Source organism: Streptopelia decaocto (assembly GCF_964273445.1).
Source record: "Streptopelia decaocto genome assembly, chromosome: 2".
NCBI classification, from domain to species: Eukaryota; Metazoa; Chordata; class Aves; order Columbiformes; family Columbidae; genus Streptopelia; species Streptopelia decaocto.
Genome location: NC_138655.1, coordinates 75,951,047 through 75,976,191, shown reverse-complemented (window position 1 = coordinate 75,976,191; position 25,145 = coordinate 75,951,047). Strand labels below are relative to the sequence as shown.

General features: G+C 35.2%; 1 protein-coding gene across 3 annotated transcripts in view; it reads right to left on the bottom strand.

Annotated features, from left to right (window-relative positions):
- The window catches only part of MARCHF6 (membrane associated ring-CH-type finger 6), a 53,427-nt gene that overhangs the window by 26,508 nt on the left and 1,774 nt on the right, over nt 1-25,145 (bottom strand). The window contains exons 2-10 of one of the 3 annotated variants that reach the window (XM_082044027.1): nt 21,508-21,604; nt 20,566-20,639; nt 12,151-12,294; nt 7,836-7,908; nt 5,681-5,849; nt 4,069-4,261; nt 3,699-3,760; nt 1,787-1,819; nt 431-482 (exon numbers count right to left, since the gene is read on the bottom strand). In XM_082044027.1, coding sequence (XP_081900153.1) covers nt 431-482; nt 1,787-1,819; nt 3,699-3,760; nt 4,069-4,261; nt 5,681-5,849; nt 7,836-7,908; nt 12,151-12,294; nt 20,566-20,639; nt 21,508-21,604 — 897 coding nt within the window. Of the gene's footprint in view, nt 1-430; nt 483-1,786; nt 1,820-3,698; nt 3,761-4,068; nt 4,262-5,680; nt 5,850-7,835; nt 7,909-12,150; nt 12,295-20,565; nt 20,640-21,507; nt 21,608-25,145 lie in introns of all 3 variants that reach the window. The other 2 variants (XM_082044026.1, XM_082044028.1) reach the window with 2 other exon arrangements.

Below are 25,145 nucleotides of genomic sequence, written 5' to 3'. Positions count from 1 at the left end.
GGCTTTGTTGGCACTAGTAAATACCGGTTTCTTAGTTACTTGGAGTATCTGAAGCTATGGGGCTTCTTATGTGAACTTAAGTTACTATTCTATAAGGAATCTGGTTTCTTTGAATTCCAAAATAGTGGGTTGCTCAGCTGGGGCAAGCACAACTGGCTTCCACTTACTTTGGTAAACAAAATTATTTTCTGTGCGTTGGTTGACATCATTATGTTTTTGGTAGATTTCCTACTTTAAAGCTATGCACTTAAAGGAATTAAAATTATAAAACTAGGAGGAATAAAGATTTATTACTTATATTCCCAGTTCACTTGTGACATCTATTTTTAGATGTCACAACTACTTTTATTCTGAGAGAACAGCCTTAAAATTAACCAGCATTATCACTTCACAAAGATCTTTTTTAAACCTAAAACCAAATGATACTTACCAAACACAAGTATGAACAATGTATTTAAAGATACCACCCAAAAGACATGTTCCTGCGAGGAGTATGGGGGAAAGAGGGAGGGAGACGAAATGGAAACAGTATATAAATATCAGTTATTTAAATAAGTGTCTTTACTTTTGTATCTAAACTTCTTATTTCAACTGCCTATTATTACCAGAACTTGCACGTTTCATGTTAGAGACAAGAAATTTGCTCTAACACAAAGACCAAAACATACAGAGCAGATTAGGAAAGCATTTGTTTACACTCACGGGCATTTACCTAGATAAGAGCACTTGTATTTGCTTTAACACTCTTATTTTGTAAAAATAAGCTTCTATTTTAAGAATCAATATAAATAGTTCCACCCTTTAAAACAATTACATGAAATGTATGTGGATATTTGTTATATAAATGAGAAAATGTTCATCTGAACTTTTAACAATTAGACTTTGTCACAAGAAACCCGTTAACAAAACTCACAGCTCTCACTCTAGAAGTAACATGATGTCTCTATTTTTTAATATTACTTTTAGCTAAGACAGGACAGCCCTTCAAATAAATTATAACAAAGCCTAGTAGAAGATATGCATTATATATGTAAGAGTTTGTCAGGGATATAATCAACATGGGTTCACCCACAGACAATTATTAAAAAGCCAATAGCCTTTTTAGGAGTGCTTTGCTAAATTATAAAAATTTTTGGAACCATTTGAAACAATACATGCTCTACAAGACGGACTGACTATTGTGAAGATTTATTAAAAAAAGTTTGATATGAATATAAATTAAAACACTATTCAGGAGTGGAAAAATTCTAGGGAGGAACAAAGACAAACAGAAACAAACAAAAACCACCAAGACACAAACCAAATCCCAGATTGAGTCAAGAAACATAACCCGAAGATCTTAAGTTTAAAAATCTAGTCTACGCTAAAAATTCACTAGTGGTGTTCTGGTGGTATTAGGGCAAATCAAAGAAGTCAGCATGAAGACACTATTTTAATCATAACATAAAGAGCAAAAATGAAAGCTAGAGCACATGTATTTTCAGTGTATGCTTTTTTAAAGGGTCTATTTTTTATTTACAGTGGAGTATGTGATCCAAAGTTACTTATGTCTTTTAAGAATTCTTTTTGCCACTTTGTCATTTTGACATTTTTATGACACACACACAATCCTACCTGTGAAACTCCTAAAAGAGACAGTTTGCTTGAACATATCATATGAAAGTCTCTTTAAAGATTATATATCATATTAAATTCAAATAGAATGATGTAATTAAAAAAAAAATACAGTTTACTTAAAAAAAAACAGCCTTCTACAGAAATTCTTGAAATGCAGGATTTCACTTACCAAAAAGACAAGAGATCCATCAAGTCCAAGCATCTGTAAAGAATGAGAATTAATTTGATTTACTAATCAGAAAAAGTAAACAACACACATCTAAAATAATCCTCATAGAAGCCTCTTTCTCACCAACTTTTAACGGTTGATACAGTCAAAAGCTTTTTTTTATTGCTCAACTAACAGAACCTGGACATAAATTCTTAAAGATTGAGATAGAAATTCAGTTCTTGCTCAACACAGTAAACTCAGTTGGTCAAAGGCAGTGATATACATGCAGAATATCTTTTAGTGACTGAACTGTTATTTAAAAACATGCTTAAACAACTCAATATTAAGATACAAGAGCATTTTTTTTGCTTCCTAATTGCAAAGTATCAGTTTATGTTGCACTGAGAAAAGTCAAATGCTAATATTTTACCTTCAATATATAAAAGTAACTAGTAACAGGATAATGTTGCTACACTGTATGCTATTAAGTTTAGAACAAATTGATATAAAGCTAGGGAATACAGGAAACAAATCCTCCAGCACTGCACAGCTGTTACAGGAAGCATCTGCAGAACAGCCAAAACCAGAGTATCTATTAAAAAAAAAACCCAAAACAACTCTCCTTTCCCCCTCACTTCAAGGATTTCTTACTGTTTCAATCCAGACACTCCTACTCCATGATTAATGCTGTAAAGCACCAGGTTCAAGGCTATTTTGTACCAGGATTTTGCACTAAGTTCCAAGATATTGCCCATATTTTATGAAGTAAACCCAGATGCAAATATTTGTGAAAATTCAGAAAGTTTGCATGCTGTTTTCACAAGATTAAATAGCAGAGAAGCCTATACACTTTTGATACTAAGTGCCAACTAGATGTCTATTGCCTATGGCAGCACATAGGATGGGAAATGGTTATGAGAGTTTGCTGAAACTGATTTCTATATTCAGGGAGAGGCATTGAAATATTTTCAGTGAAGAGTGTATCAACAATTCACAGCATGTAAATAGGATTCAGAAATATAAGACTTTCATCTTGAGATACACAGTAGAATGGTTCAGAAACCTGTATTTATGCATACCTTTTTACACTAAATATCTTTCAAAACAATCTAAGAAATTTTCACTAAATTCAAAACAAAATCAAGACCTGTCCATCACGATGAAAACTGTATTTCTACTCCACTGCAATCAAGGCAACAACTATATCACAGCCTGCATACAGTAGGCTCATACAGCAACTAGCTTTACAACTGCCTGCCATATGCAGCAGTGACACTGGTAAATCACATGTAGCTGCTTCATCTACCTTAATGTAGATTTTGCTGCATGTCATGAGCTTTGAACTCAGATGCTGGCTACTTCTAAACCAGCTACAAAAAAATGTAGTTCCTGAGTCTCCACACTGCTCTATGATTGCAGTGTACAACATGCACTTCATGCTCTAATTATGAAATTTGTGATCCATAAACAAAACATTAAAATGCTCCATTGTTTTTTGAGAAATATATTTGTCTTTTGCAAATAAGTAAATAAATTGACAAAAATTTCTGGTCATCTTTTTAGTTTAATGTTTTCAAGAACACAAAAATTAAGCATTGAACTATTTATAACACCTATATGCTCCTCATCTGACCTAGCTTCCTCAATGCAAGGTGCAATTCATTTCTAAACTTGACCCAGTTGAAGATTTCAGAAAAGTCTGTGCTAAAATATGTTTTAAGGTGCTTCTGTATTTCAAATCAAGAGAAATGTTTTTTTGACAGTTAACAAGCAGTATAACAACATTTTGGTTTTAATACAATGACTTTTTTAGGTCACTAAAGCTTAGATAATGGTATCCAAATCTATTCCAAAAGAATTTTAACATGTCAGTACTCCAAATCAAATATGAGTCTGAATTATTCAATTCAAGGAAATTATTCTTACTCACTCGCTCCCAAGTAAGCTCTTCTGCTGCTCGATCCCATTCCAAAGCATTCCAGTTCATGTCATCTGAGGAGACAATGGCCATTTTTACAACTGTTAGACTCACCCAAAACGAGATGTATCCACTCCATGCTATGTTTTAAATGAACAAAGAGACTTAAGTGCATAACATTCAACTCATAACTGTTGATAGCTTTTCAGCAAGCAAACGCTTCAGCACTCAAAATAAATATATGAAATTTGCAAATACAAGATAAATGAGCTGAAATGGGAATTTAAACAGCTTCCTTAAATTAAAACAGTTCTATTTTCAACAGTTTCATTTACACTAAAAAAAAAGAACTAGAACATTACTGTTTTGAGTCACCTGTTACCTTGTGCTCCATTGTTTGCATCTGCTGCATCTTCTACTACAGCATCTTCTTCATCTTCATTATCCTCCTCCTCCTCATCTACTTGCTCTTCTTGAATTTCAGGGTTCTCACCTACAACTACATTCTCAGCAGCCTGGTTAGCAGGTTGATCAAGCACAGCATTTTCAACACCTCCATTTACAACAGCCTGAGCCTGCAGAAACAGGATTTAGTAGTCAATTAAGCTGATTACCCTCTCTTTGTATTTTTATCCTGTAAACAGAAGAAACTAATAGTATTTAAAAAAAATGTTATTAATGTAGTTTTTTAGATAAGCATTGAATTTGGGACCACTAAACCTTTTAAAAGAGGAAGAGAAACATTCAGACTTCTTCACAGAGTAGCTGAGGTTGGAAAGGGCCTCTAGAGATCGTTTAATCAACCCACCAACCTACTCAAAGCAGGGTCAGGTACACCAGGTTGCTCTGTTTCCAGTTGACTTTTGAGTAACTCCAGAGATGGGGACTTCACAACCTTACAACCTTGCTCACAACCTTACAATCTCGCTCATCAACATGTTCCAGTAATTGTTCACATTTACAGTAAAAAAAAAAAGTTTTATTTTGGTTTTGTCTAAATGGAATTCTCTATATTTTGAGTCTACTTCCTGTTGTCCTGTCACTTAATACTAGCAATATGACTCTGGCTCACTCTTCTATACATCCTCCCATCAGGCACTTATACACACTTATATACAGGTCCACCCTGAGCTTTCTCATCTCCAGGCTGAACAGTTCCAGCTCTCTCAGCCCTCCTCATATATCAGATGCTTGAGTCCTTTATTTACTTTTGTTGGGTCTTCACTGCACTCATCCAGTATGTCCATGTTTCTTTTGTACTGGGGGAGCCTAGAACTGGATATAGCACACCAGATGTGGTCTCACCAGTGCTCAATAGAGGGGAAGTCTCTTGATTTTATGAAAACTATCATTATATCAGAAAGATGATAATTCAAAGACAACTCAAGTCAGGCATCAAGCTGAGGATCTCTGTCTGTCTTTAAAAAAATTACATTTGTTAACAAAAGATAACAAAACTCTAATTATTTCTCACCTATGCACATATTGCTTTTATCATCTCTTCTCCTGCCCAAGAGGCTCCTGTAAGCACTAAAGGGGTGCATGTGTGTCTGTTGGGAGTTGGGGGCGGGCAGAGAAGTTTCAACTTCAGAGGTTTCAACAAAACCTCCAGCTGCTTTGAGAATAGTGAATTGTTACCTCATGAACTACTGAAATACTTATGAAAAAGACAACACAAAAGCAACCTGCATCTTAATGGACTGTGGCCGACAACTCTTAAAAAAGTGTAAAGATAGAGACGTAAGAATCTAAATAATGTTAAAGTTACTTTCCAAAAATTATCGTATAACAAATCCATTAATATTCCATTTTACAGAACTTCAAAAATATAGTAGTGTTGTCATTGAGTTTATAAAGGAACACACGTTCAACTTCAGCTAATAAAGATACCTTGCAGTAAAATAACATTACTGTTGGGTTCTAATAATGTATTAATTCACAAAAAACCTACATTTTCTAAATTTATCATGAACTACTGAGCAGTTAAGTTTTACCTCATTTTGTTGACCAACACCATTGAGTGGCTGTTGCTGATTTTGTTCCAACCACTGTGGTGCTCCTCCGTGAACAATCTGTTCACGTAACCACACAAGGCTGATAAATGCACACAGAGTGCATGTGACCACAAAACAGCCCTGCAAACAGTCAGCCAGTAAGTTCTCCCTGTTAAAGAAAGAAAAACACATAAATGACAAATATATTTTGCTAATAAGACTAAACTTAGTCATTGTTAACTACCATAAACAGACCCTCCTAGTCCAAACTAACATATAAACTAGTATTTGTGCAAAAAGCTAAATTTATGTGTCTAGGTGAAGAAAGTATCTAGACATAACTTTTATTTGATTTTTAAAAAATCTCTTCAAAGAAGGTTTCTCTTAGGAAGGCTGTATGTACCCGCGTACAAATGGTTTTAAGTGCCAAGATAAACACTGATTTGGAAAATATTTTATTTCCCTCTGGTTTGGTTTGTGAAATTGCTACTTTTTAAACATAAATATTCCTGCAAAACAGGATCTGACTCAATATGAAGAAAAACTTCAGGAGTGGTTCAGAAAACACAATCTTTAAGAATAACAGAAACACAATAGTCACTAAGTAAATTATTTGCTATATTAAAAAGCCTCTTTAAATGGCTAGATGCACAACATCCAGTACACTGAAGTATTTTATCTGCTGAGCTACCCTAACCAAAAAAATGGAACTGTAGGGTTCACCTTCGACTGCCCTACATTTCGGCTAGTCTTTTACCCCAGGTATTATCTCCATACTTTCAAAATCCTAATCTATCAAGTCATACATAACTGTAAAGCAGCAGCAAAACGAAGTTCAGCTAGCCACCTGAAATGAGGTTTTCATGCAATACAAGAGGTACTTAAATTGACTTAACCAACCCTCATCCCTAATTCCAGGTACCTCCTCCCACTTGTTTCCACCCTTGTAATACTCTTGACCACAGTGAATTTGCCCAGGAAACTAACCAACTACACTGTGTTCTTTAAAATAAGTAAAAATTATGCCACCATAGTCCTCTGCCATCCCCAAAGTAGTACCAGTCTGGCTTCATGCAGCCCCACAAACACTTGTGTCTGCAGAGCACAGTGTGTACCATGGGGACAGGACATCCAAAATGAAAAGATGACACAAGATGCTATTGAAATTTACTCTGTCAAAGAAATAAATGTCAAAGCACAGCTTCACATGTCATTAAAATCTGACACATACTTGAGTCCTTTATTCTCTCCCTAGACTGTAAAAGACATGAGAAGAGGTGCCCTAGGTTCAGTTGTTTCAGATTCTTCTCAGAAAAATAAAATTACACTTACTGGGAGATAACAGGAAAAATACTGTTATTAATCTCAAGAAAGCATGTCTCTCTGTTAACAAAAAATAATTAAATACCACAACCTGATGTCTCAAATCAAATAGCCCAACTGAGATGACTTAGCCGAAATGCACAGGAAATAAATTCAAAATTTGCTTCATGTGCAACTGATTCTGCTCAAACTGACTTTCAGTTCCTCAGGTTCAAGATAGTGAAAAAAGTAAGAACCGGCCCGAAACTCTGTTGTGTTCGTATTTACTGATTCTTAAAGTAAAATTGATTTAGAAAAGACAAAAACAGACAGCATTCAATAGATTTTAATGCTTCAATCAACATATACTAAGTGTCAGTTAGAAGGCAAGCCAATAAAAAAAAAATCCCTATCACATAAGAGACTCAAGATGGATAAAATTAAATTACAAAATAAAACAAATGTAATGAATCAAACAGAACATGACATTAACATTATTGGCAATATATATTAATATTCTACTATGTGGCATCTGATTTAAACTGTAGGATTTTTTTGGTATTATTATTAAGTGTAATTTTGCAGTGTAAGTTCTCTTGAGATCAAATACAAATCTTCATTAATCACGTCCCATTTTGTAAAGTGAGTTTTCCAACTCCAAAAATCCTGAATAACAGAACTTCATCTAATACTGGTGGCCATACCTCTCGTTATGCAAAGAGTAACAGGCAGCTGCTCATGTAAGATGACGGAAGATAACAAGCATAACCAGAAGAAAAGGACACTATGTTCCAAAGCAACCATTTTCACAGTAATCTGACTAGAAAAGTTATTTGTATCAAATTGTACTTACGTTGACAGAATATCTAATGGCAGTGTCAGTAGTGAGCTCACAGAGCCAGTAAACAAGCACTTGTAGATACGACCTGCATGAAGAAACAGAAGTGTGATATAAATTCAAATTTTGTTGTAGTCTCACTTGAAAAGGAGCATAGGGTATCTCTTTTCACTTGGTGTTCTAACTAAATTTATGACAAAGAAAAAAATCTCAACTTTCAGTGAACTAACAGAACTCAAGACCATACACAACCATATAGAACAAAGCTGTATTTATCTCAACTTTCCTAATAAAGTATACATTTGTGTAAGAATTGCCATACTAGGTTAGACACAAGACTCATCTAGACCTGTCTCCAGCACTGGCACACCAACAGATGCCTAAGAAACAATATGGAAACATGTTAAAGATACTTGCAGCAATGCTTCCTCAGTACATTCTCATTTCCTTCATGCAAAACAGCTCAGATCCTGTGCCACAATATCTCAGTGTTTATTAATCCTTGATGGAATTTTTCCCCCCATTAATTTGTTCAATTACTTTGAACCTGTATAAACTTTTGGTATTATGAGTCTCACCATTTCATTAACTGTTTTAAATAATTGTTTTATGGATGACTACCTGAGGCTAGTTAACGGTAGCTTTTTACCACAGTTCTTCAGTCAAATAATCTTAAAAGTAGGTCATCAGGGTATATAGTCTACTTCAAAAAATTAGGTTCAGATCCATAGGAGGATGACACAGATGCTCAGAACAGGGTGAGGGACGAATGAAAGCACTCATACCCAGAAACGCAATTCTTAAGATTCTCATTGCACCCTTTAGACAGGCATAGGTACCCAAGCATATACTGGCACACTATGGTTTCTGTGACCTAGAATAAAGAGCTCAGTTTTTACCTCTTGGTTAAACCTGTTTGGAACATACAGAAAGTTTGTGTTTCTACATCTCTCATGAACCAATACACCAGAAATGCTCCGAAGGTCTACTGTTTATGCTCACCTTTTATATAAGACATAATATAGCACTTGGAGGAAGTTAACATACATCCTCAGTGCAATCCACCCCTCCTACTGAAGTTCTGACTTTGGACAGAAAATAATACAAAATAACAATGCAAAATTAAAAGCTCTAGAGTAAGATAGAACACAAGAGAGACAATGGCTGTATCTGATCTAATGAAAATGTTCAGTCTCATTGTAGTCAGTACTACTGATACATTTTTTACTGAACAATCACTGAATCAAATTTAGCAAGATGATACTGATCCTCTGCTTCCAGGGAGTTTCAACAGTCTGCCTACCATCTAGCTGCACGGCAGGGGAACTTCAAAGAGGCTAGATATCACTGTGATCTTTGCCAAGCAGAAAAGGTCAAAGAACACAAGCCTTATACTTCCAATTACCCTACACTGGAAGGAAACCCTTGCAACAAAAATCATTGCGAGATTTTATGGAATAGGAAGGGGATTTTATTACACAAAACACCTACACAAACTGATGTCTAAGCAATATATTTTCCCTCACAGATTTCACTTGCTCACTCGCATACAAGCACTAACACATGTATTTTGAAGTGGTCTGGACAGGATCACTTGTGGATAAGACTGAAGACAAAGGATACTAGCTAGTAAATCCTTGTTATATGTCTTGGATTATTCTTGATTTGCATTTATGAACTGATTTTAGACTTGCCTTTCATACTCTTCATGAGTGGATGCCATTTGGAATCCTTGCCTCATTGTTTTGTTTCACCCCTCTTGAGTCTGAAGCAAAATTCAGAGCTCTCCTGTTTTCCTTATCTGTATACCTTAAAACTCCAGTCTTTTTTTTTTTCATTCTCTTGACACCTTTAGTCTGTATGTTTTACCTCTTGATTTGAATGAAATCACATATACAGAGCTCTTTGGCAACCAGCAAACACTCCTTATAGCTCTTCTGCTGATTCTTCTGGTGCTCACATAAGCAATTCCATTCATACTTACTCATGCCAATTTAAGTAGATCTATTACACAACCCCACAATTTTAACTGCTACATAATTACATGAAACATATATAAACCATTCTCTTCAGCTGTGTTGTGGTGGGGTTTTGTTTGTTTGTGTTTGTTTGGTTTTAATGGCAACTGAATCATTCCAGAGAAGTACATTCATATGCCATATCAGTGTGTGAACAGTAGATTTTTAAAATTTGAGATAAAGGAGGTACTTCAGACAACTCTCACCCTAGGATTTCCTACTGCCTTAGTATACACACTCACTTTACTCAGTGTGTATGTCTCTCTCTTACTCTGTGTACTGTGTAAGTACCTTGGGTATTTCACTCTACAAACCATTCAGCTAAGTACAATTATCACAGAGAATAAAATCACTTTGGATTAAATCGGCCCAATTAATCCTACTTCTCTGAACAGATTGTAGAAAATTGCATAACTGGCTTTTTTAATCCACTAATGTAAATATGCTTTGTGCTAACAGGATACTAACAGCATAACAGAGCCTGCTGGGATTATGCTGAGGGTGTGCACAGAGATAAATTCCTTTTACTCAACCATATAAGATGGGTATGCAATAATGAAGTCAAATTACCAAAAAAGACTGTAGAATTTATCCTACAATGGGATAACTGCATGACTAGCACATTATTCTAGAGGACAGATTTGTTCAAACATACATCAAAGAGATGGTACATTCGACAAGTTTTTTTCATGCTGCACCTTTTTCTTTCAGAAATAAAATAATGAGAATGCTACTTTTTTGTGAAGTCAGCCACACACAATATGACAGTAATGGGGAAGGCAAAAGACAACAATAAAAAGTATGTAAACGTTACAGAAAAGTAAAGATTACATTAAAGGCATCTAATGTAAGAAAACAAGACCTATACAAAATCACATCCAAGAGACAGATTCTGACAAATTTCAAATGTAAATGGATTCTTCAAGGTTTCCTAGACTGAATGGCTCAATCATGTTGGATATCTTCCTGTGCAAATACACTACCCTTCACAACACATTAATTCTTAAAGGAATACATAAACAGGGGTACATGTGCAATGTTAGAGACAGAAATTAAGACAATGTAAAAAACAAACAAACAAACAAACAAAAACGGGTCACTCATAAATCAAGATCATAGGTCAATAATTACATTGGCTTAGTAAACAAGTATTAAAAACCAAAAATAACATTTGTTAAAAAAAAAAAAAAAGTTTTAGATAACCAAGTTATAGGTGGCGACTTCTTGCAATACTTCAGTATTACTGAAGAGCCAGCATCAGGTTTTCAGACAGTTATGAAACATAACTCCCTTAATTAATCTGTTGAATATGATTTTGCTGTCCTTCAGAAGTTTAGTAAGAAAACTGTATGTGATTCACATTTTGAAAGGCAACGCTGGAAAGCCAAGTTTTAATCTAAAAACCAAATGAAGAAATTCGCAGTATGTTTTAAGGCAGAGCAGTTTGTAAACCTTGTTTAATCCATGCCCAGAAAAGCTCTTGCACAGGAAGAACAGACTGTAGAAACAGAATCACTTTTTTACAGCTGATGCCAGTACTGCGCTATCCTCAAACTAAGTCAGTGGCAGCTACAAATAAAAGCACAAAAAACACTGAGAAACTGTCTAGGGAGACACATCTACTGTCTCCCTGCTCTTTTGTTCAATGGGTATATTACTTTGTAAAGATGCATTTCCAATTACTGCCTCAACTGAATGCTGTAACCCTTTTGTCTTTCTTCATCTGCTCTGTATTTTAGCTTGTTGAAACATCAATGGTTCTCTTTTTGTTTGTATTTGAAACATGAATTTCAAACTGCATACTACAGTAACTCAAATGTGAGCTCTCTTTTTCTGTTAAATTCCTTTACTACTTATAGGCCTTTGTTTAAGATTTTTTAAAGAAGAGTTTTACTAATCAATTTATGTATGACTGTAAAATAATTTCATTTTTCATACTAAAAAAATATTGCACTTCCATTTATAGATGGTCAGAAAAACCAGGACAATTCTTCTATCCAAATATTAATGAACATATCAAGAAAACCCTTCTATGTAGATGTTAAAGAAGATAATTGAAAAGAGGCATTTTGTTGGAATAAGAAGTTTAAAAGCTCTTTTATGTATTTTCTCCTATCTCTTACCACCTTCCTGCATCGCACCACTGGCTTAGGAGTTGAATAGTGAGAAATTCTGAGTGCAAATAAGGGAATGACTTTGAATTTATGATTACTCTGTCTAAATAAATGAACAACGGTCTCACAAAACTTTGTTGCAGGAAGTGGCATATAAGTGCATATAAGAGTATTACAGTACAAAAAATTAATACTTACATGCAGTAAGAGGTACTACTCCCAACCATGCAAAGGCCACAAGTGTATAATGAAACCAGTATCGTATTGCTGTGCCAATACTCGTAACCAGTCCAGCAAAGATGTCTTGGATTGGAAGCCGTGAAGGCATATCTGGGGAATAAACTGTGTAGAAAAGGCACTTATGAAACAGTTCTTCCTTTAAATAAGCCTTTATGTAACAGTCCTGCCAACTACAAAATGTTTGTATTTGGCAAAAGCTTACTAGAAGAACAAGCATATTTTACAGACTCCCAAGAGATGACCCCAAACAAATAACAAAAAAACCTTCACATGACACATTTGTTACATTGTGTACTGAGTGGAAAGGAAAACTTAACAAACTCCAAGCTAGTTGTTGACTTAGAGAACTTTTCTTTATAGCTTTATTTATCAGCTCTAAACTCTGATTATCTCAAAATAAGCTCAAGCCTGCAAGAAAAAGCAGATTCTAAATTCAGCAGCCCTCCCACTCAGCACTACCTCAAAGATATCCCTGAGTGTTATTTATAAACCCAGTTCAAGGAAAGAGCACAAGGAACAAGAGCAATCAGCAGTTTTGCATACTGTCAATTTGTTTGTGCTGGATAATTTAGATTCCACTTGCTCTCCAACAGCACACACACACACACATACACACACACAAAACAAACAAACAAAACACCACAAGCAAGCAAACAAACAAAAAACCCTCAAAACAAATTGGCAAAATGAAGGCACCATGGACTGGAAAACTGAAGGAAACTGATTAAGTATCTACAGACATTGAAATTTACAGAATGACTTTTACTTTCAATAGGTATCTATTTCATACCACGCAATATTTATTTTAAGGTTACTCCTATTACAGAACATAATGCAAATCTCTCAGCCTGTAGACATTTTCATAATAGTTCTTCACTTTTTAAATTCAACATCTATATATTACATAAACCTCTCTCTACTCAAAAGCCAAGAAAAAAACGTGAAAGGGCTGCTTCTTTTGCAAACAACTACAAAACATCTATCTCTAACAATTTCATTACATTTAGTTAGCTTCTACACACTTATATGGATGCCAAGAAGTCATAATGCACAGTATCCATAACAGACTTGAATAAAGAAGACAGATAAACTACAGTTAGGAGTTGCAAAAACATCGCTGCTTGCATGTTTAACGTTTATGTTGGAAACAGCTGACCTTGCAGATTTTATCACATTTAATTAATGGACTATTTTTAAAAACATCACATACTTTTAAGTACATAAGGAAATCCGGTTTTTGTAATAAGTACTAGAGAAAAGTTTTCCTTCCCTCTCATGGACAATCCTTTGACTTAAAAATCTGAGAAATACTGCTTCATGCAATCTACCTGCATTCCCCCTTTTGTCTAATTAACATATCTTCTACCTTTACCTGTATTCCTAATCATCCTTTTACTAATCTCAGAGACAAAGCCTCTATTGGAGAAAAAACCCTCTTTTTTTGTAAAGAGAAAAGAACATAGAAAAGCAGTATCAACATGCAGAAGTAGTCAGAGAATGTGGAGAGTTCAGTGCATTTAAACAAGGTGTGGATTATATTTGACACAAAGTAACAACAAAACAGTAACCATAAGACAAATAGTAACTGGTTTTAAATTTCAAAAGGTTCTTAGTTGTCAGGTATCTGGCAAGGAACTCGAATTTGTAAAACAAAGGACTGAAAATATGACACTAGGGAAATGCAGCTGTGAGAACACAGAGCAGTAAATTGAAAGCAGGACATAAACATATTTTGACGCTGTCTACCAATTTACAATTTTCTTATTACAGAAACAGATTTTGTACACAATTTGGTAGTACCATAGAAAATGCCACCTGACGCCTTACTAAAGATATCTCAGCTCACACTGAACAAACATTGTGGAAAATTATCAGAGGAAACAAGTAAACCTTTGTTAAGGGTGCTAGAAGAATACTTAAGAGTGTATTTGTTACACATGGTATCACTCTGACAAAACTGAACTCAGTAGATACTTTGAAGCTTGTATTTTTCCATTTTCAAAAAACGTATTTTGATCAACACTTTGGAACCGCAACAGAGGTTATAAAGAAAACATTAATGACTGATTTGTTAGGGGAAGCTGGGACAGTTTAAAGGTGTTTTTTGTTTTTGTTTTTTTTTTTTTAAATCATCTTTCTGGAATTACTGAACACTCACACAGGGAATTGCAAAAAAGGATGCCCATTGTAACTCAGTAAAGCTGAAATGGTTATAAATATTAGCACCTCTACATACTCATTTTTCTAAAATCTTTAACATTACAACTGAACATTCGAAAAAATGCACAATGTAGCTATTACTCAGAGAAGACAAGATACATCCATCAGATTTTATCAATTTTGTGACTTTTGATGAGTTCAGAAGCTGGGGTGGGGCAAGACTGCTGTTTTTCCTCTGCTTTGCCCCACCTGTAAATATGTAAAACTTTTACCACTCGAAGCTTTATACCTTGATGACAAGATAAAGCCCTTCTATGTCCTACAACATTTGGGTGGGTGAAAGGCAAAAATTCCCAGCATGACAGGAACACCTGGTGCACAAGCACACTGCAGCGCCGAAACCTGCTTCTAGTGATTTTCATAGCTAATCCCCCCACTTGCGTCCGTCACCATTGCGTCTGACTGCCATTCTGTCTCCACATTCCACCTCTTTCATCCACACCCCACTACCCCACACACCTCCTCATCATTCCCTTTCACACATGTGCCTTCCTTACCCTTCCTCCATCCCTTAATTCCCATCCCAGTCATCTTTCCTAACTCAGTTTGAGAAACTGATTTCCTGCATTATTTACTACAGTTTTTCCAGATAAAAATCTCTCTACTAGAGGCCAATTAAATTTTCCCTGGAAAAAATAAGGAAGAAAGCAGACAGCAATGATGACTTGTTTTCAGGGAAACAGTTTGCTGACAAAAAAAATCCAGAACAGGAAAGTGTGGGGGAAAAAAAAAGTTCCCAGTGGTCTGGCTTACCAAAGTGATACCTTTAGGCTTATTACAGGAAGCTTTCTCATCATTCCCATTTCCTCAGAGGCTTTTTAATAGAAACATCACACAACTGTACTTTGACAAACACAATAGGGACAATCTGCTGAACCTGAATGCTATAATTCCCACCAAACTTAAGAAGAAATAAAACAAACTAACACTTTTAATTTAACCTCTCTTTCCCAGCCTTTTCAAAGTACCAAAGCTTAATCTAAATGAAAACTATACTGCCTACACAATTTCCCTTGGAAGGAGATAGGAGAGATATTTAGTCATGACACGGGCAGTACAGAAAGGAGCTCTGATCAGAGCAGTATCTGAGCAATAACAGGGGCTTTTTAAATACCTGTATGTTCTGATAATGTAATATATAATGACAATTATAAAAATTAGCAAACCTGTATAGTTTCAGACTTCGCTTTTGTTGCTTGTATTAAAAAAAAAAAAAAAAAGTAGGAGAAAAAAACAGCAGCAACATCAGGAGTACTGGCACTCTCTGTAGCTGCCAAATGCCAGCTGCACAACAGAAAAAACCCAAACAATACAGAGAGACCACCAAGCTCTTCCCAAACCCAAAACTCTCTTGCTCCTCTTTCCTGTCACATACTGGCAGTAGAATCCCTGTACAAATCCACCTCCAACCAGCAATGTTTAACTGGTCCCAAAGCAATGGTCCAAGGCTTTCTCTGTCTTCTAAGGGCTTATTCCCAATAAATGAAAACAGGTTGTACAGGTTTAAATATGTTTATCTTCCCCATTTATGGCTACTTCTGGCACAAGGTAAAAAGTAGATAAAAAGAGAAGCCAGATATACAATCATTATGAAGTAGTATATAATACAATGGAAAGCTATCTGTAGCTTTCATGTTACTGGCCATTTTCATTTTAAAAATGCTATTCTTCCCCAAAAAAGAAAAAAAATCCCAAATGTATTTTTCCCTACAGATTATACTATACAGATTACACCGACGGATTTCAGATTTCACTCCCACAAGTCCCTTCATATAGTGCACCATCTTTTCACTGAGAGAAGCAGAGCTGCAGAAAGACACTAGAAACAGCCTTCTGATGTGCTATATCAAAAAAACCCTGCCACTAATTATTATGAAGGCTCATATTTTTTTAATAGTCCTATTTTGCTCCACAGCTATCACAACACAACTGTATCCTATTTCATTTCTCACTCTCTCCCCATTCAAGTCAGCCTAGTGTGGAAGAAAGCAGAACACCTACCTTTGGTTAGGTAAAACTGTCATTTAGCCTACTTCACAGAACTTTTACACTTACAGTCCTCTTACCCATAGATTTTCAATTGACTATTACGCTTCCAAGCCATTATATGCCACCTCAATCATCTTTGTGCACTGATCATGAAATAAGACTATGTAACTATGTAACTCATAAGTAAAAACCCTGTGTTTTGTATCTCATGGGTTAAAGCACGGGTTTGGTAAAATAGGAGTTGTGGGTTATTCTTTAGGTTGGACTAATGATCTTCCAAAGACCCTTCCAACCCAAACCATTCCATATTTCTACATTTTATACCCTTGAGACTTACATAGACTTTGCTCCAGACTGCTAAGATAAAAGGAGAAAAGAACCATCCATTCTCATGTAAGCCACAGGTCTAACAAAACATGGAATTACACTCATACATAACTGAATTGCATGTTAATTCTGCACCCTGGAGCTGGCAGCATGCATGTTGAATTCTGTGCCAGCATGTCGTATTTTGTTCAGAAGTTTGTCTTTCCAAAATAGACTTTCTAGAAATGCTGAAGCTATGGACCACCATGTTAAAGTTTGTCAAAATAAACAGGTAAGAAAACTAGCCCATTCAATGAAATCTTATTTACTTGGAATGATGAGCCCAACAAAATGGGTCACTCATTTTAATATAATTACATGTTTCTTACAGATAATTGTGTACAAAATTAAAGATCCAAAAGTTTGGAACTTAATAAACTAAGCATTACTACAAACAACATGCAATTATTAAGTGATGTGTTTTGCACAAGTTACTTAAAACATGAATATATAGTATTTTACAACTATGTCAGTGATACTCGTTTTTCTTCACCTTAAAATCTATTAACCATGAACTCTTTCACATTAAGCTAGATATACTAGTCACATCCAGAAGGTTTTAAGATGATTTAAAAAAAATAGTATCAAGGCCTATGGATTAATTAAAAAAAAACCCCAAGCTTAAATACTCAACATGGAGAATCTCCGCATGCTATAGGATAGCTTAGAAGCTCAATGAATCCAAATGATCCAAAAATCTTTCATATTAACAGTTACATGTGAACAAAGGTGGCAAACAACAAGAACAGTAACAAATCAGGATTACAACAATACAAACAGTGAGGTCCAAGTGCACGCAAGCCTTGAATTAGTAACTTCGCATGCATAAATCAAAAGCTCATTTCAGAATATAATAATTTATGAACTGAAGAACATCCTACTCACACGGCTTCCTTCGATCTGATTGTAAAATGAAAGGAAGTCATGTTGGTAGGAAGTTAAAAATGAACAACCACCTTGACATAATTCAAAAAAGTCTAAAAAATCTAAAGCCATGGTTTATTTTTTTTAATAGTTGCATTAATTCACAATTTGAAGAACTACGATTTTTAAACACATAAAATTTAGCTTCAAAGTCTACAATTGAAAATCAAGTCGTTTACTTACATGACTAAACATTTTTAAAGAATTATGCTATTATTCAAAAGAAAAAAATCAGTTCCTTTGTACTCCTGCCAAGATGCGAGTTGAACCTTCTACTGTTTCCTTCCTTCCTTACAAACAGTAACTAACCTACTAGTTCAGGTGCTAGAGAAGTCACTAGATGTTACAGAATTTATATGCACTAGGAATGTTTTATAAATACTCCATACACAAAATGTTATACCAGCAAAGGAGCATTTTTAACAGAATGACAGCAACAACTTTAACAAGAAAACAAAGCTAAATTAAAAGTCAAGTTGCTGGTATTACTGCACTATTATTATCAACTTAGTGCCTGCCCCTTGAAGCACAGATACTGATTACATACATGCATTTATTCAACCACATCCCATGGTGAATTAACTTATCTCAAAGTGCTTTAAACATGGCATGGTTACAGGCCACATCCAACTTTGTTTTGGATGACTGGCACATACATCAGTCCCATCTCTGCCTTATCATTCTCTCTCTAGCACCTGTGACTCTGTCCCAGCTCCCACAAGCAGATCCAGCTTCCAGACTGGACATCCACATTATCTTCCAAACAAAGAGAGATAAGAGAAATTAAGGAATCTATAACTGTATGAGAGAAATAACAAAAACAAGACATGCTGGGCACAAAGGGCTGGAGGAATCTGTGCGAGGCACCTGACACATACTAGCACTGTGTGCAGACTGGTAAGAAAAAAACACATCTCTCAATGTGGAAAGCCAAGAAGAAAACATTATAATCTGAGGGTGCTTAGTGTGGGGAGTGGCCAGTCTGTGACAGGAGGATAAGACAACCTTTGCTAGAGGCTAAATGCAGAAGAAGTATTCTATTACACTGTGAAGAAAAAGCTTCAGTTATTACTAATTCCAAGGCTCCTATGACAAATGATAACATGTTAAGACACTGTAATTCAATTATGTTTTCTCACGTGTCTGTAATCTGCAACTATTTTACAAGCTGTGCTGGTAACAGCTATGTCAGTCAAGGATTAAATTTCTACCAGAACACCTCTGTTGATAAGGACAGTGAATAAGCTTTCTAGTTACCAATAGTAACACACATATAAAGTGCATCTCATTTAGAACTTCTCATCCTCTTTTTTCTGTATGCTATACACTTCTTTTTTTTCATACAAGACTACTTATTTCTTTTTAAGAACTACTAAATCACTGAAATGCAGTTTTCTGGTCTTGCACGCTAAATTCTGTAGAGGACCAAGCAGCAGAAGGCATTTTTTAAAGTGGCTAACTAACTTGTAGAGAGCTCTAGAACTGGTGATCACTCTTAATTTGCAAAGCTTCCAAATATAATGCCTTTATAACAATGTTTAACAAAACCTGCAAACAAAAGACATCTCTCTTACACTTCTTACACAAGTCTCTGTACTACTTAAAAACAATAACCTGAAAGCATTGCTGTGATCAACATAAAATACGCTTTTCTCCTCACAGTGGTAAGACAGAGTTAATGTCATACGTTTCACTGCTGATAATTTTAAAAAAGGATGGTCTAATGTGTGTAATTAATGGTTGGCAGAAAGAGAAAATTCTGAGGTTCAGTACATAGGAAGAACGTGGATTATAGGATTTTTGGAACAGAAAATACATGAGCTAAACCATCTGGCTTCTTAGCCTCAGTTTTTTTCACCAATGTTTAAAAAAAAAAAACAAAAAAGGTGGTAAGAAGGGAGCAGGTAATGGGATAAGCGCTCTGTCGTTCTAACTGGGACTGGCTACACTGAAAAGGAGCTCTGATTTTTATGGTATCACACAGATATAAAACAGCCAAACCTCATCATGTTTCCCAATTCAAGACAGCTTCTACAGTGCAGATACTCGTCAGTTTAAAAAAAAAAACCAAAACAAAACATACCTGCATCATGAAGAACTGAGCTCAGCAGTTATAGAGAATAAATCGGCATGAATAAATTTAAAAAGAAAAAATACAAAGCACAAGAACCACTTTCCCTGTTCAACAAGAAATAAGTTGGCAATACTAGATAATGAGCCTAGCCTGCCACCAAGCCAAAGCCTCACTGATTTCTACTACTATCAGTTAAAATGTAATTAAGAATCCTCTTGGAACTTTATAAAGATACAGTCATTCTTCATCATAAGTTGCCTAACCTATTTAGTTGAATCTAACATAAAAGGCAATGTAATACTGAGTAGTCACTGTATCTTGACTGAAAAAATTACCATTTGCATTATCTGTCAAGATATTTTGCATTAAAACTGACAGAAATCATGTGGTAGCACTGCAGGTGGATAGCTCAAAGGTAACTGAAAATTGGTTTTCAAATTCAAATTTTGCTGTGGTTTCACCTTAACATTCAGATTTCCAAACACTTAAATTTATCAGTGAAACTGAAAATGCGCCATTACACTGTAATGTTGGCAACAAAAGAATGGGACTGAGTCAGTTGGAAAAAGTACAGAATAACACTTTTGTGGCTCAGGTACGATTATGAAAGAATCAGATTATCCATCATTCAAACACAGTCTGCAATAATATACATAAGAACTGCAAGACAAACAAGAATGTAGAGGTTAAAATACAAGTTTGGATCCATCATGCTGAATGAAAAAGTAATCACTTCATACACACCAAGACAAAAAAAGAAAATAAATTCTGAAAAAATAGGAACAGTAAAATACACTTACTTGGTGTAAAAGCAAATCTGTGCTTACATAGTTCACAGTATTCTTTTCTGCTGTGTTTAAGCCACTGAACTAAGCTGCAACAAAAAGTGATCATATTAATACACGCTATTACATCTCTCTGCTTTATTCCTCCATTAAGTAAAACACACCAATTCTCTGTTTCAGAACATAAATCAGGACACTGGTACTATCAAGCAGAACTTAAATTAACATGTTTATTAAGTCCATTTAGACCATCAAGTAAGTTTCAAAAGTAAAGAAGGTAAACTGACTAGGAGTCATAGCAGCTCTTCAGTTACATCACTTACAGTCCTGAAAGTACATTCTTTGAGTATGTTATTCAAAAGGCTAGTAACTCAAAGTATATATCCTGACATGGACACCCACTAGTGACACCAAGCCTTATAAATATTTCAAGATATGCCACATATATGCACACAGCTAAGATTCAGAACTGCTGTATTTGTGAAAGAATGGCTACTAAAACACCATCAAAAGGAATACCTGCTATAGACCAGAATTATAGGTTTCATTTTAGCATTTGCCTGATCGAACATACACCTCAAAATGACCAAAAAGTATTAGGGTATTTTTACTTCTTTTCATTTATAACTACAACTGGGGAAAAAAAAAAAAAAAAAAAAAGCTTAAACATATTGATCTTTCTGCTTAGCTTTCATAAAACTGATAGATGAGCAGAATTGTAGTCCTAATAAAAAACAATTATTAGTACTTAATTTTAATATGAAGTTACTGATTTTTTTTTTGTGAACTGGAATAAACTATCCACTGCAAACTGTTTTTTCTTACTAGTTAACCTGAAGATCTAGAGAGTATTCTTTTTACAAACATGGTATATGTGTTTTATTAAAAAAAATAAAAAAACACACAAAAAACAAACCCCCACACAACAAAAAACTCCCATACAAACACAGAACTTACCATTCCTGATGAATAAATTTAATACTGCCAGTACAAACACATGGATGATAGAGAGGTTTCTCAGGAGTTCCTTCAGATCGACAGACTCTGCATATATCTGCTGACAAGGACATAAAGCTTATTACACTACTGCTTAAAGAACTCAAATTTACAAGACAAATTATACAATTAAACTCTAGCAAATATATCATGTAGCAAAAAGAAGCCAGAATCAATCGAAAGAGGATGAAAGACAGATTCCATCTGATGTAAGATATGAAGACAGAGAGATCACCAGAAAAAGCAACAAGAATATTATCTGCCGGATCATGTTATAAAAATCATGTCCTATTGTACTTTTAAGATTTCTAGGAAATAGACACAATAAAACTACATGCTGAGGAGCTCTTTGTCTAAAGTTATCATTAAAACAACATACAGATTGTAAAGGATAATCTTCCTAAAAGTGGAGACTTTGAAATGGAAAAATTCCATCTGAATTTTGAACAAGATAAATGGAGGCTGAGTAAATAGATTTACTAATGTCTAACAATGATATAAACACACCATTTGCTACTCTTCAACCTAACATGGACATTTCCTGGTACGCCTGATGAAGGGAAAAAAACCCCATCATAATAAACAGAAATAGGTATTTTGTGAATTTGCTACCTGAGTTGAATACAGCCATTTAGCAGTCCACAGTCCAGCCACATTGTCTGCTTCTTAGTTAACAATTTCAATAATACTTCAATAGGTCCCACACTTTCTTTATTCTCTATTTTTGACATTTTCTTACAACTGAAGAGTGCAAGATGCTTTGTGGACAAGGAATTTAGTGTAAACTTCTCCCTCTAAAGAACAGATGTCTATCTTAATATCATTCATTTATCCAGAGTACTTAAAGACAGAAGCAAATATAAATAAAAATATTTCAGTTGCTTGACATATGCATGGTATCTTCCATTTACTCATTCTTTTACTTCTGTTAAGGAGATGAACATAAAATGGTTATTTATTACAGAAGATTCAAGTTCAGCATTTTCTCTTTTGTTAATTATTTCTCTATCAACCTCTATTCAGCAAACCTGCAAGACTGTAACAGAAACACATCAGAGGTCTTTGTTAGAAAAATACCAACTTAAAGTACTGATGCAAGAATACCAAAAATGCACTTTTTCAAGTCTGAATCACATATTTTTGTTCTTGGTTGAAATCCTCAAAAGTTAATGTTTTTCTACAAAAAGTTCCAGAAGGTACCAAATTTTAAAATATTTATGTTTTTCTATAAAGAAATCACAATGTTATTATATCCGTGTAGCACAGTATTAGAACAGTTTCTACACATAAAGCATAAGAATTCAAGTGATTCAAAACAAATAATAATTTCCTATCTCTAGAAGAGAGATTTGAATTCATTCATGTAGGCCAAAACCCTAGAATTAACAGAAACGTATTCAATACCCACATCAGTGATGCTATGTCCTGGTTTTGGCTAGGATAGAATTAATTTTCTTCACAGTAGCTGGTATAGTGCTGTCTTTTGGGTTTAGTATGAGAACAATGTTGATAACACACTGATTTTTTTAGTTGTTCTTAAGCAGTCACTGGCCTAGGAGTGCACAAAAGGTTGGGAGGGGACACAGCGGGGACAGCCAACCCCAACTGACCAAAGGGCTATTCCATATGATGCAACATCACTCTCAGTACATAAAGCTGGGGAAAGAAGGAGGAAGGGCAAAAACGTTCAGAGTGATGGTGTTTGTCTTCCTAAGTAACCATTAGATATGATAGAGCCTGGCTTTCCTGGAGATGCCTGCAGATTGGAAGTATTGAATGAATTCCATGTTTTGCTTTGCTTGTGTGCACAGCTTTTGCTTTACCTATTAAACTACTTTTTCCTCAACCCATGACTTTCCTCACTTTTACTCTTCTGATTCTCTCCCACATTCCACCAAGGGGGAGTGAGCAAGCAGCTAAGTGGGGCTTAGCTGCCAGCGGGTATTAAACCACAACACAGTACAAACAGACATAAAGAGTACTTCCATCAGAGCCATATCAAGCAGCAACGTATCACTGCAAACATCAAGAGCCCCTGGTTTCTCTGCTGACAAGAACGACTAAAACTGCTACTTCACCTAACAAATTATTTTTATCATAGAGTATTTCCAGATGGCTGCACAGGACAGGTCTCTTCAATGGACAGGCAGGATCCACCACTAGCTATGTCATGCCTACCTTCCTCCAGCACCCCTTCAAACAGAGCTATTTTGCTACAGTGAGCTGACAACTTTGTATGCTGATCAGTCTGATAAAAGGTCAAACAAGCACTAGAGCCATGATGTGAAACCACTGCTTTATAAGAACACTCTCTGGCACCAAAGAAAGAGACTTAAAAACACACTGTTCTTCGAAAGACCTGCACAGCTCTCTGAACCCACTCATTAATGGTCCATTGGCTTTAACAGCACACCATTCACTTATTCTCAAGACTGTTGGGAAAAAAACAGAATTTGCTTTACTGAAAGCAAATTAATTTTTTATTTCAGAAAGGATTTCCTCAGTTAGCTTATCACAATCAGTTAAACGTAAATCTTATTTTTCTAAAGGCTATGAGAATTTCCAGATATTCCCACTTGTTTTATAAATCCAAATAAACATGCAATGCATGTAACAATATGGACTGTTATGCAGATGATAGCTTCAAATCAATAAACACCACTGAGGGTCAACATGTGAAGCTATGCACCTTATGACCTACTATCGTGTTTCAGAGGGAATTCCACTGTGTAACAGACACTGTTTTTCTACTTGCACACACACTTTGCATCCTGTTCTTCATGCATGTGTTTTGGGAAGAATGACCTTGGGTAATACAGTTCTTTTATGTTCCTCCAGAGAACGTCTCTCTGCCTATCACCTCTCTAACCGAATGTTCTTCACTGCAATATGCAGAAGTTAAGATTATATTATTTAGCAACAAACTGATTTAGCTAAAAAGAAGTCCCTCTCATCAGCAAAAGCTGGTATCTGGTGCTTTCAGGTGCTACAGAGAAGCAATGCTCACATTACATAATATCATTAATCAGCTACCAATAATTAGGAAAGTCCATTAGACACTTTGTAGCAAAGATTCAGGCACACAATAATACTGGAGCAGGATTTCCTCCTTAATTGACGAATGCAGTCTTTTCTGCTACTAGTGTTTAAAGCTTTCTAACCTTGGGAAGCCTCTTCAGTGTTCTGGCAAGTGTTGTGGAATTCTAATAGTGGGAATTGGAGTTTGAAACTGTAGAAGAAGTTGTAACACTCTTGTGGTATTTATGGAAAGTGAGTATATAGACTAGTTACTTTCATCCTGCCACTCAGAGCTTTTCAGGGTAACATTGATAAGACTACAATATAATATCCAAGGTTACCTGTATATCTATTTCTAAAGATATATTAAAAAAACAACAAACAAACAAACAAAACCCCCCACCAATCCAAAACAAACCAACAAAAACCACAAAAAAAACACAAAAAAAACCCAAACCAAACAAACAAATAAAACAAAACACAAAATCAGAAAAGTCCACATTTCAAGTGTAGAGTTTAACATGAAAGGTTCGTTAAAGAACACAATATCTTAAGATGTAACTAACGGCCCCCTCTACTTT